The sequence below is a fragment of the Stegostoma tigrinum genome, chromosome 9 (genome assembly GCF_030684315.1).
Source record: "Stegostoma tigrinum isolate sSteTig4 chromosome 9, sSteTig4.hap1, whole genome shotgun sequence".
Classification (NCBI taxonomy): Eukaryota; Metazoa; Chordata; class Chondrichthyes; order Orectolobiformes; family Stegostomatidae; genus Stegostoma; species Stegostoma tigrinum.
The window spans coordinates 95,600,864-95,613,969 of NC_081362.1; the positions used below are offsets into that span (position 1 = coordinate 95,600,864).

Genomic DNA, 13,106 nt, shown 5'->3' on the forward strand with positions numbered 1-13,106 from the left:
AATCCACACCCCCCTGAACACTATGGGCAATTTAGCATTCTCCAGCATCGGCAGTTCCTACTATCTCTGTAATAAAAAGACACTCTCTTTACAGTTGTGTGGCTAACCTCCTCTACCTTCTGTTAAATAAAACATTTCCCATTCTAATCTGATCCCTCTCTTGTTTGGCACATTTGAAATTTTCAGCCATTACACTTAACAGATATTTCGAACAAACACAGCATCCGACTGGTACTTCTTTCTGAAACAATTGAAGCTTTCACTGATTTCCCAGAAATCCTGTGAATTGTTGCCTGCCTTCGCATCAATCTTTGCCCTGTTATTCATTGTTACAACTGGATCTACAATTTACCGCAAAGGTTTGAGTGAGGGTCCAGTGTAGGCTCAGTCCTCTGGCCATCTCTGCCAGGAGCTGGCTCCTGAGTCAAAAGAAACTCAGAAAACAAATCTCCACATGAGAGGTGGGCATCCCTGACTGGGCAAGCGTTTATTTCACACTCCTATTTCGCTCCTTGAGAAGCTGGTGGTGATCTGCCTTCTTGAACCGCTGCCGTCCACGTGCCATAAGTGCATTCACAGTTCCCTGAGGGAGTGATCTAGGATTTTCACCCTGCGACAGTGGAGGAGTGGTGATATATTTCCAAGTCGGGACGGTGAGTGGCTTGGAGGAGATCTTCCTGTTGGTGTTCCCACGTGTTATACAGGCAGAAACACAAAGGATGACCATCAGGCAGGTCAAGGAGGGTCAACTAAATTGGACAGGTACTCACTGACCATATTGTGATGCCCATCAGTATTTAGTTCATCAGACAGTGATTGTTCCAGGGAGAGCAGCCAGAGCTGGTTCCATGCTGGCATCGACAGCTCTGTGATACAAGGGACCCAGCGCTCGGCTCGGTGGCGGGGGGGTTTGTTGGGGAATTGGTGGGCATTGCTGATTGGAGACTTAATGTTGAAGACATGATCCGATCATTGTGTCTAGCTATATTGTTAGCAACGATATGGATAAAAAGAGAGGTAGGACAGTGATTAAGGAACTAGGAATGCAACCAGCCATCAGAACATCAAAGAAATAATCTCCAGGTTATTCCATTACCATGTGCTCGTGATGATAGAAATAGCGGGATAGTTATTGACAACCATTCTACCTTCAACACCATAATCCCAAACAAACCCATCTCTAAATTCCAAGACCTAGGCCTCAGCTCCTTCTCCTGTAACTGGGTCCTCGACGTCCTGACCCACAGAATGCAATCCGTAAGGAATAGGCAAGAACACCTTCTCCAGTGTAATCCTCAACACCAGTGCCCCTACTCCCTGTACACACAGGACTGTGTGGCCAAATTGCATCCTCGCTCCCTCTACTGGTTCACTGTTATCAGATTGATGACACAAAAGCCTAAACTCAAGTCCTAACAGACTCAAGAACCGCTTTTTCCTTGCAGTTATTAGACTTTTGAAAGGAACTCTCAAGTTTTAAATTTTATGTTGGTTTAGCTGTATGTGCACCATCTCTGCAGCTGTAACATTGTATTCCTCACCGTGTTCAATCACCCGATGATCTTTTGAATGGCATCATCTGCGTGTACTGCACACAAGATAACATTTCTCACTGTACCTAGGTACATGTGACAATAATAAAACGTTCAAAGATAATTCAAATCAAAGAACAAGGGAATGCATGACTAGAGTGACGGTGCAGGACGGTGCACTTCAGTATCCTGACACATGGGAACAGTTCTTGGAGTCATGGGATCAATACAGAGCATATGCATGGAAATTTAGTAGAGTTGGGGTTAACTTCCTTGCAAATGATGTCCTGGTATTCTTGGGAAATTGGGAAACAGGAACAGGATGAGGCCATTTGCTCCATTGGGTTATTTAGACAGGTCCTGGCAGATTTTCTGTCTCGACCCCAATTTCTCTCATTATCGCCATGTCGCTTGATGACTTCAGTATCCAGAAATCTCTAAATCCTGTCCCAAACAAGCTCAGTGTTTGAGATACACTGGAGAGTTCCAAAAATCCAGGAACCTCTGAGTGAAGACATTTCTCCCCATCTCAGTCTTAAATGGTCTGCCTTTTTCTGAGGCTGTGTCCTTTGGCTCCAGACTCTCCAGCATTGGGAAATACCTTGTCCAAAGGGTTTTTTTGTGCCCTGTGAGCATTTTGGAAGCAACTGCTTTTTCCCCAAGAATTGAAAATTCATGAATTTTGCTTCAAATTCCATCCCTCCTTCACAATCTCTTCTCCTGCCTCTTCCCTTTCTTTCCTTGAAGTCACTGCTTCCATCCCTGGGGATAGTTATCCATCTATATCCATGTCCACCGATTCCCACAGTTACCTTGACTGCATTCCCTACCTGGCCTCTATTCGTTCTTCCCAATTTCTCAGTCTCTCTGTTCTGATGATCCAACTTCCATAGTGCTACTTCGGACGTCTCTTTCTTTCTCATCGGCCAAGAACTCCCCATTCCCCGCCGTTGTGGTTAACATGATTCTCAGCCATGTGCGGCCCCCATCTCCTGTAATTCTGCCCTCATCCCTTTCCCCTCCCTCCCAGAACAACAATAGGGCTCCCCTTCTCTTCACTTTCCATCCCACCAGTCTCCACGTCGAAAGGACCATCCTCCATCATTTCTGCCACCACCCTTCCCCCTCCCTGGCCTCCCTGTCAGCATTCCGCAGGCACCGTTCCCTCTGAGATATCCTCTTTGTGTTGATGTTAGTGTGGTGGATAGCTCTGTTACAGGTGTGCCTGCTTCCTCATTAGAGCCCCATGCTGTAGCTGCATTCGGTGATCCTGTGCTGCCGTGAATGTTTGCAACAGAGACATTGAGATCTCAGTGAGAGAAGCCCAGTGTTGGTGAAATGCTTTCCAAGTGTTTGTAAATTAGCTGTCAGCAGTAGAATCAGGCTCCCAGACTAGGTGTAAGCCTTTCCTATTCGTTGGTGAGCAGCGATGTAGTTTCACCATTTGAATCCTTTCCTGAGCCACGATGCCACCCACCCCATGGCAAGATTTGAACCTGGATGCACAGGACTTTGGTGAAGCTTCTGACTTAGACATCTTACAATAATGCCAATAGGCCATCACCTCACACGTGATGTGGGACTTTATTGAATGCCTTCTGGAATTCCTTAAAAACAACATCTGGAGACGTTTCCCTGGCCACTACCTGAATCACCTCTTCAAGCCATTCACTGAGGTTTGCCAGGCATGAATCCATGCCAGCTCTCCCTGATTAACTGATAAAGGCCCAGGTGTTCAGTTAGCCTATCCTTGATATTAGACTCCAACAGTTTCCCCAATACAGATGGTAGGCTAACTGGCCTGCTATTAAAAAGCAGAATGACATGAAATTTTCCAAACCAAACGTTCCGGTATTTCGGAAACCCTGAAAGGTTGCAGATGAGGTATTAACAATGGGCTCCACTATGTCCGTTAACACTCTTGGATGGAAACGATCAGCTCCTGGGGATGTATCACGCCTCAATTCCATGGATCTCCTTATTCCTGGTATTTTACTTGCATTAATTTTATTCAGCCTCTAAACCCAATCCACTATTAATTTGTTCAGGACTGGACTCCTTTTCTAATGTCACGACTGAGGCAAAGTGATTATTGAAAAGCATGGCAGGTCTAGCAGCATTTGTGAAGGAAAGAACAGAGTTAATGTTTCGGATCCGGTGACCCTTTCTCAGAACTGATGGTGGCTGGGAAAACGTCAGTTTATATGCAGTAAATAGGGAGGTGGGTGGGGTCAGGAGTAAATGATAGGATAGAGCCCAAAGAGAGAGAGAGAGAGAGAGAGAGACAGTCGGACAGACAGAGGAGTTGCTAACTATCAGGCTGAGAGGGTGAATATTTGTTAACGGGGTAGTAGGAACTGCACATATATAGAACATAGAACATTACAGCACAGTACAGACCCTTCGGCCCTCGATGTTGTACCGAACTGTCTTACCAATCTGAAGCCCATCTAACCTACACTATACCATGTATGTCCATATGCTTGTCCAATGATGACTTAAATGTACTTAAAGTTGGCGAATCTACTACCGTTGTAGGCAAGGCGTTCCATTCCCTTACTACTCTCTGAGTAAAGAAACTACCTCTGACATCTGTCTGATATCTTTCACCCCTCAATTTAAAGCTATGCCCCCTCGTGCTCGCCATCACCATCCTAGGAAAAAGGCTCTCCCTATCCACCCTATCTATCCCTCTGATTATTTTATATGTTTCAATTAAGTCACCTCTCAACCTTCTTCTCTCTCATGAAAACAGACTCAAGTCCCTCAGCCCTTCCTCGTAGACCTTCCCTCCATACCAGGCAACATCCTAGTAAATCTCCTCTGCACCCTTTCCAAAGCTTCGACATCTTTCTTATAATGCGGTGACCAGAACTGTACGCAATACTCCAAGTGTGGCCGCAGCAGAGTTTTGTACAGCTTCACCATAACCTTTTGGTTCAGGAACTCGATCCCTCTATTAATAAAAGCTAAAACACTGTATGCCTTCTTAACAGCCCTGTTAACCTGGGTGGCAACTTTCAAGGATGCTGGAGAATCTGAGATAACAAGGTGTAGAGCTGATGAACACAGCAGGCCAAGCAGCAACATAGGAGCAGGAAGGCTGATGTTTCAGGCCTAGACCCTTTTCTGATTAAGGGTTGAGGCCCGAAACGTCAGCTTTCCTGCTCCTACGATGCTGCTTGGCCGGCTGTGTCCATCCAGTTCTACACCTTGTTATCTCAGTTGTTCATGGGCATTGTTAGTGACTAACAACAGGGGGTGTGTAATGGCAGGCTATAATTTACAGCTGCTGCAGTTCTTTAGGTTTTTAATTGGTTATTGAAAATGTCTGCCATTTCCCCAAAGTCAGCCTTCAGTGCGCCAACATTATTCCTGCCTGCTTTCCCTTTATGTAGCTGGAAAGTTCCTACTCATTGATTCTGTTCCTACTTTCTCTCCATACCCTTTGATCCCTCTCGCTCCAAGAACTATTTCTATGTCCGTTTGGAAAATATTCAGCATTTTGACCACAACCATTCCCTGAGATAATGAATTCTATAGGCTCCCTCCTCTCTGGCTGAAACAAAGTTCTCCTCATCTCAGTCCTGAATGGCCTACCCCATACCCTTTGACAGAGACTGTGCATCTAGTCTTCCTAGTCATTGGTCACATTGTTCCAGTATCTATCCTGTCTGGTCCTATTCGAATTTCACCCCCAATCCCCTCTCATTCATCTAAACTCCAGTGAATATTGTCCTAACTCATCCAGTCTGTCTCCATTCTTCAATCCCTGTATCCCAGGAATCAGTCTGGAAAACCATTGTTTTCAACCTTACAGGACTTTATCCTTTTCATAGACCCATCAAGATTTCCAGTTCGGAAAGAGGCCCTTTGGCCCGTCGTATCTGTCCAAGCATCGAGAACCTATCTGCTCTGGGTCCATTTAGAGCCCTTGGCCTGTGGCCTTGTCTGCAATAACAATTCAACTTTTCACCGAAACACGACTTCTTCAAATTTGTGATGGGTCCTGCCTCGACCACCCTGTCAGGCAGTGAGTCCCAGATTCCGGCCAGCCTGTGCATGAAAAATAATCTTCCTTAAATCGCCTGCCCGTTACCTCTAACTTATAGTTCCTGGGTCTTGATTTCTCTCTCCTCTCCCTTCCTGTCGATCCCAAAAGTAAAATTCAATGTGTTCCATTTTCAGTTGCAGATTCGTAAATTGGTTTCTGTTTCCTCCATCTGCTGCAATGAGGCTTAAACACAAGCCCCGGAGCATTAGCCTGTTGTACAGAGTTCCTCCCCTGGTGACAGGACTATTATGTTATCACTGTCTCCCCAGACCCCTGTTGCTGGTTAAAATTCTGCCCGTGTTGCATGTACCATTCCGGCCTGTGCTGCATGAGTATGAAGTGAAATGTTTCCTGTTACAGGTGAAGGTCCGGATATCGAGAACTTTAACTTGCCACGACAATGCATCAGATATTACTTTCCTTCCAGGAATTGCTTTGTGTTTGACACACCTGGAAATAAACGTGTGCTTCGGAATATCGAAACAGTCGATGACAAAGAGCTGGAAGAAGATTTTGTTCAAATGAGTAACGTGTTCCGTGAATTTATTTACACAAGGGCAATGAAGAAAACTGTTTCTGGTTTTGGGAGCAAAGTGGTCACTGGAACAGGTAAGTCCTTTTGAGTTCTGTGCACAGATTGTACATACACATCCCAACCTAAACCTGCAAAGCTGACCAACAGTTTCAAACCTGCTGACAGCACAAAAGCACCACTGAATATGATCATGCACCAACAGAAAGATTCTTGGTAGTGTGGATGTGCAGAGGGATCTTGGTGTCCATGTACATAGATCCCTGAAAGTTGCCACCCAGGTTGATAGTGCTGTTAAGAAGGCTTACGGTGTGTGAGGTTTTATTGGTCGAGGCATTGAGTTCCGGAGCCGTGATGTCATGATGCAACTGTACAAAACGCTAGTGGGCCTCATTTGGAATATTGCGTGCAGTTCTGGTCGCCCCATTACAGGAAGGATGTGGAAGCATTGAAAAAGGTGCAGAGGAGATTTACCAGGATGTTGCCTGGTCTGGAACGAAAGCCCTGTGGAGAAAAGCTGAGGGACTTGGGTCTGTTCACATCGGAGAGAAGAAGGCTAAGAGGGGATTTAACAGAGACAAACAAGCTGATCAGAGGGTTAGATAGGGTGTACAGTGAGAGTCTTCTTACTAGGATGATGACATCAGCATTTATGAGGGGGCATGGCTACAAATTGAGGGGTGATAGATTTAAGACAGATGTCAGAGGCAGGTTCTTTACTCAGAGAGTGGTAAGGGCATGGAACGCCGTGCCTGCCAATGTAGTTAACTCAGCCACATTAGGGGCATTTAAACAGTCCTTGGATAAGCAGATGGATGATGATGGGATAGTGTAGGGGGATGGGCTTAGATTACTTCACAGGTTGGTGCAACGTTGAGGGCCGAAGGGCCTGTTCTGCGCTGTATGGTTCTATGTTCTATGGGGTGGTTTTGAGATCCTGCAAGTGAAGCTTTGCCTGAAGTTGCAGGTGTATGTGCTGGTTTCAGGAAAATAAAAAACCGGTGGAAATTCACTGATCAAAAGGCTTCAAGCTCACAAGGATGTTTTCTGAAAGTCTAGGTCACGGGAGCTGAATATGCTGCTCTAAAGCAGAATAAAGATTGAAATGGCAGCTATTATAGCCAATGAAATTGTTCCTGAAGTGTGTTTACTGTTGGAATGTTAGAAAAGTAGCAGCGAATTTACACAGTAAAGTCCTCGAAACAGGAATGGGATAGAGACTAGATAATCCTGTCATGATGTTGCTTGAGGTTGAATTATTGGAATGTTTATATTGGAATATTGATAAGGCCCTGCTGTGGGACAGCTCACTGACAGCATTCTCCAGTCCATACACAGTACATTCTGTAACCTGTTCAATGACCCACTGTCCCCTTGTACAATGTGCAAACCTGAAGAAGATTGCAGACTTGTGTTCAGAGCCACATGTATAACTATTTAAAATGAAAATATGCTTTTGGTTTTTTTATTTATTCATTCACGGGATGAGGGCATCGCTGGCTAGGCAGCATTTATTGCCCATCCCTAATTGCTCAGGGGGCAGGTAAGAGTCAAGCACATTGCTGTGGGTCTGGAGTCACATGTAGGCCAGACCAGGTAAGCAGTTTCTTTCTGTAAAGGACATGAATGAACCAGATGGGTTGTCCCCAACAATTGACAATGGATTCACAGTTATCGTTAGGCTCTTAATTCCAAATATCTATTGAATACAAATTCCACCATCTGCCATGGTAGGATTCAAACCCGGGTCCCCCGAATGTTATCTGGGGGTGTCTGGATTAACAGTCCAGCGACAATACCACGAGGTCACCACCTCCCATTGGTATGTGTGTAACATTGTCACGTCAGCATTTATTGCCAATCCCTAAATGCCCTGAGGAGGAGATTTTCTTTAAAAAAATCACCCATGGAATGTGGGCATCTCTGGCTGGGCCAGCATTTATTGCCTGTGCCTAGTTGCCCATGAGGAGGTGGGACACCACTTGTCACGCCCAGCATTGAGTACTCATCCATCATTCCAACTCTCTGTTTCCTGCCACTCAACAAATTTCCTGTCCAAGTCAGCAACATTCCCTCAGGTGGCTGGGCTGCAATCTGAGGTAAGAGTTGCTTGTGTCAGAATTGATCCAAAACCTTCTGGAATTGCAGTTAAATGACATCCATCGATTTACTTCTGTCTACCAGGATTTGCACCTCTTCAAAAAACTCTGAAGTTTGTCAGGCACGATCGCAGCTTCATGAATCCATAATAACTTGCCCTAATTACCTGAAATTTTTTGTGGTGATCAGTTAATCTATCCTTGATTACAGATTCCAACAGTTTCCCCAGAACAGATGTTAGCTACCTGGTCTTTCCCTGGTTTCCCGTTGTCACCCTTCATAATGGGCAGAGTGAGATGAGCAAATTTCCAGAGATACAACTCCTGAATGCAGGGACCTCTGAAAGACAATGGTTAGGGCATCAACAATGTGCCCTCATCCCTCCTTTCACACCTGTGGGTGAAAACCATCAGCTCCTGGGGATTTGTTATTCTCCACTTCCATGAATTAACTTCCTTCCCAAATACTGATGATTTCCTGACGTTAATTTTATTCAGATCCTGCCCCTGATCCTTTGTTTTGTTCATGTTGTTCTGGGACTTCTAGAAAGCTTTCCTCCTTTTCAGCGCTGCTTGGTTTAAAATCCTGGAACTCCCTTCCCGAAATCATCGTGACATTGCTACATCCCATGAACCGCAGCAGTTCTGAAAGGTAGCTCATCAGCACCTTACCCAATACAATTAGAGATGGACTGTAATTGCTGGCGAAGCCAATGATGCTCACGTCCCATGGCAAAATAAAAATCATTCTGGGAAATCCACTCAATGTGCTCCACTACGAAAATGTAATTACCAAGTAACCATGATAAATTATTGTCATACATCCTTTAGATTGTGTATATAACAAAAACTGAGATAACACGGTTAGTTTTGGATGAACACAGCAAGCCAAGCAGCATCATAGGAGCAGGGAAGCTTGTCGTTTCAGTCCGAGACCCTACTTCGGAAATTTCTGAAGCTTTCTGAAGAAGGGTCTCGGCTCGAAACATCGGCCTTCGTACTTCTCTGATGCTGGTTGGCCTGTTGTGTTCATCCAGCTCTACACCTTGTTATCTCAGATCCTCCAGCATCTGCATTTCCTACTATCTTGTAACGACAACTGATTCTTGTTTTGTGCATTTTACTAGCCCCTATGAACTATAATGCTTGAACTGCTTGTGATGGACAGCTCATGGCCCTCTCATTGGCCGGAAGTGTTGGTGGGGAATGGCTGAGGTGGTTTGCTTTTCCACGACAGGTTCTTTGATCAAATGAAATGGCCATTGTCATACTCATATGTCCCTGGCCTTTATTCAGTTTTAATGTTTGTGGTAGATAGGTCTGGTCGAATGAGTCAGTACTGATCGCTTATCCCTAATTACCCTGCATTTGGCATTAACACAGTGCGTCTTCATGAAAAGAGCTTTATGTGGCTCTCACCAGCATTCCGAATCTCATCACCTGCTTCAGATACCCCTCACTGTCCCCTGGAGTCTGTCACTAACATTGTTTGGCCCATTTCCACGTTTTGGAGAAAGGACATCAATCTAAAATGTTAATCTTATGTTTCCCTAGCAGTGGATAGGACCTCAACCTGCTGAGTTTTTCCAACACTTAGCCTGAATTGTTCACACTCTCAGTGGCTGAACGATATTGCTTTCAGATCTGATTTCTAAATCCAATGTTTCCTTGGTTTCTCCAGAGTTTGCACAACTGTTGACCGCATACATTGACCTGTTCAGGCGAGGAGAGCTTGCATGTCTTGACCAAGTTGTTCAGTCATTGACAGATACAGAGAATGAAAAAGCAGTGAAGGAAGCTGAGGAACTGTATGAAGAGCTGATGGAAAAACTGGTCACTCTCCCAACGGAAACTGCTGAAGAACTGACTGACTTTCAATGGGTATGTAACAAAGGAGAACTCGACATGTTTCTGAAGCGTACTTTGAGGAAGAGTGAGAAAAGACAAAACTTTGAGTGTATGAAAGATCAAAGTTCTCCTCCCAATCCATATGATCAGATGCTTGAAAAAAGTGAAAAGGTTATTTGTAAAAATACAATGCAAGTGTTGAGATATAAGGGATGGTTGATGTGTGGAATGAACTTCCTCATGAGGTGATGGATGCAGGTAGAGGTCGAACGTTTCAAGGACATTTGAAAAGCACATGAATGGGAAAGATTTGGAGCGACATGGATCAGGTGCAAGTCAGTCTGACTAATGTAGTTTGGGATTACGGTCAGCATGGCCTGGTTGGACTCAAAGGTCTGTTTCCATGCTATTTGATTCTGTGACCCAATAATAATTGTAGGAATGTTTGTAAGCCTGAGTGCATACAGCTCAGATGAAATGGGAAAAGGCTGTTGTCTCTTTTATTAAATCTTCAACATTTCATTGAACCTTCAGGAAATGGATGGTCTCCTGTCCATGAGGAATAGGGCCACAGCGGACCTCAATGTGTGGGAACCATAGCAGGAGGAACAGTGAGTGGAGCAGGGCAATTGGGAACAATAATGGGGAGAAAGTGGAAAAGGCAAGGAAGTGAGGTTGGGGATGATCAGGATAACCAGGATCACGCTGAATGGTGGTGCAGTTTCAATGGGCTGAATGGCCTACTTGTGCTCCTACATCTTTTGGTCTTGTATATGACTGCAGCATTGGCTATGAAATCCCAGAATGCATCAGATTTGGAAAGAGGCCCATCAGATTGGGAGTCAGCAAATGTTTCACTACTTTACAAGGACAGAGGGAGAGAGAAAGCCTGCATCAACAGACATGGATAGGTACCTGCTCAATGAAAGGCATTTTCTTTTCTCTTCTATTTCATGAATGGGACGAGAGCGTCACTGGCCAGGCTGCATTTATTGCCCATCGCTATTTGCCCAGAGGGCAGTTCAGAGCCAACCACATTGCTGTGGATCTGGAGTCACATGTAGGCCAGACCAGGTGAGGATGGCAGTTTCCCTCCTTCAAGGACTTTAGTGAGCCAAGTGGGATTTTCCGACAATCGATAATGGATTCGTGGCCATCGTTAGAGTTTTAATTCCAGATATTTTATTGAATTCAAGTTGCACCACCCACCATGGCAGGATGAGAAACCGGGTCCCCAGAATTTTATCCAGGTCTCTGAATTAACAATAATAATACCAGCAACAATACCACGAGGGCATTGATGGGAACCCAATATTAAATTGAATGAAGAGAGGAGAGCAAATGTGGCATTTTTTAAAAACTGGCAAGCTGTGACCAGAAATGTGAGGGATGAGAAACATCAGTTGTGAGAATATGTTGAAGGATTTTGGAGTGTTCTCCTTGGAAGAAGAAAGATGAGTGATTTAGTGAAGATTTCCAAAATCATGAGCAGACAGACTAAAGTAGATCGGGAGAAGCTGTTTCTGTTTGTAAATGCAATCAGAATACAAGTGCACAATTTAAAATGATTTACAAAAGAAGCAAGGGTGAAGTGAGGAAAAGCAAGTGACTCAGTGAGTAGTTAGGGACTGGAATGTGCTGTCTAGAAGTGTGATGGAGGCAGGTTTAATTGAGTCATTGAGGAGGATACTGGATAAAGGTTCAGACGAAAACAAAGTGTGAGGGTCTGAGGGAAAAGCAGGAGATTAGCACCAGGAAATGATGCTCACTCGAAGAACCAGAGCAGGCATGATGGGCTGAATGGCATCCTTCTGCACTGTTTGTCTCCTCCAGCTCCTTTCTCTTAGGTGCTTCATACATTGTGTCTGAAGTATTACAGCTGAACATGGTGAATTGGACACGATTTCAGAGCTTCTTCCAAAATGTAGGAATATTTTAATGAAAACACATGGCTTTTTTTTAAAAACAGGTTAATATTTGTCTGTTCACTCATTAGACAAGTGAAGTTCTTCAAGAATTTCAAGATGAGAGAATGAGTGAACCTGAAAACATTCGTCTGATGGAGCAGAACCTTATGGATATTTACAGGGAAATGGAAGGCAAGTATTTTCTGTAAATTTTTTTCGTTCAATTGGCTGAGAATTTCATGGAGCATTTCCCACTCTGCCCCCATGAAGAGGTTAGAGATATTAATAATGTAATCTCAGTTCCATGTCGATGTACTACATTGTTCCTGGCTGATTGTCTACTTGAGACAAACTGGATTAACACAAACAGAAATCTTCACCTCCAGGAGCCCATCACTCTGACAGAGATCTGCTGTTACACTCATGGGATATGCAGCAGTGACTCTCATTGCTGGATGGAGCCTGCAGTTTAGTATGAACATGCCTGACCCAGAGTCTGATGGTGCAGGGACCCAGGTGTTGACTCTGAAGGGGTTGGATAGCTCAGTTGGCTGGACAGCTGGTTTGCAACAGAGATATTATGCCGATAGCATGGGTTCAATTCCTGCACCAGATGGGGTTACTGGGAAGGGCACTCCTTAAATGGGGTCTTTTCTTTGGAAGAGCAAAGGAGGGGGGCAACTGATCAAGGTGTACAAGATGCTGAGGGGCGTGGGGAGGTTGAATACCAAGCAGCTTTTATTAAAAGGTCACTCAGAATCGGTCATAATTTGAAAGTGAAAGACAGGAGGTTTCGAGGAGATTTGAGGAAGGTCTTTTCACCCAGAGTGCATTGCCTGGGAGGGGAGTTGAAGTTGGAAACTTCACAAGGCGAAAAAAGTGCTTGAATGAGGTCTTGAAATGACAAAATATTTGAGGCTATGAGCCCAATACAGGAAAGTGGGGCTCCTGAGGGAGTAGTATATTTTTTGCACTACAGACTCAATGAGCTAAAGGCCACTTCTAGACTGTACGATTCTGTGATTCTAAGGAGGCCCAGGCCTCCAGCTGACAATGCTGGTTTGATATTCCGTAGAATGTGTGTGTCTGGTCTGTGAGGATGGATTTCTGTGTTCCCCCAAACTCTTCTGTTCA

At 44.6% G+C, this 13,106-nt stretch overlaps 1 protein-coding gene across 1 annotated transcript in view; it reads left to right on the top strand.

Moving 5' to 3' along the window:
* LOC132210045 (guanylate-binding protein 3-like) overlaps positions 1 to 13,106 on the top strand; it is a 28,742-nt gene that overhangs the window by 14,304 nt on the left and 1,332 nt on the right. The window contains exons 5-7 of the mRNA XM_059648858.1: positions 5,947 to 6,195; positions 9,899 to 10,098; positions 12,062 to 12,164. Of these exons, the coding sequence (XP_059504841.1) occupies positions 5,947 to 6,195; positions 9,899 to 10,098; positions 12,062 to 12,164 (552 nt within the window). The remainder of the gene's footprint in view (positions 1 to 5,946; positions 6,196 to 9,898; positions 10,099 to 12,061; positions 12,165 to 13,106) is intronic.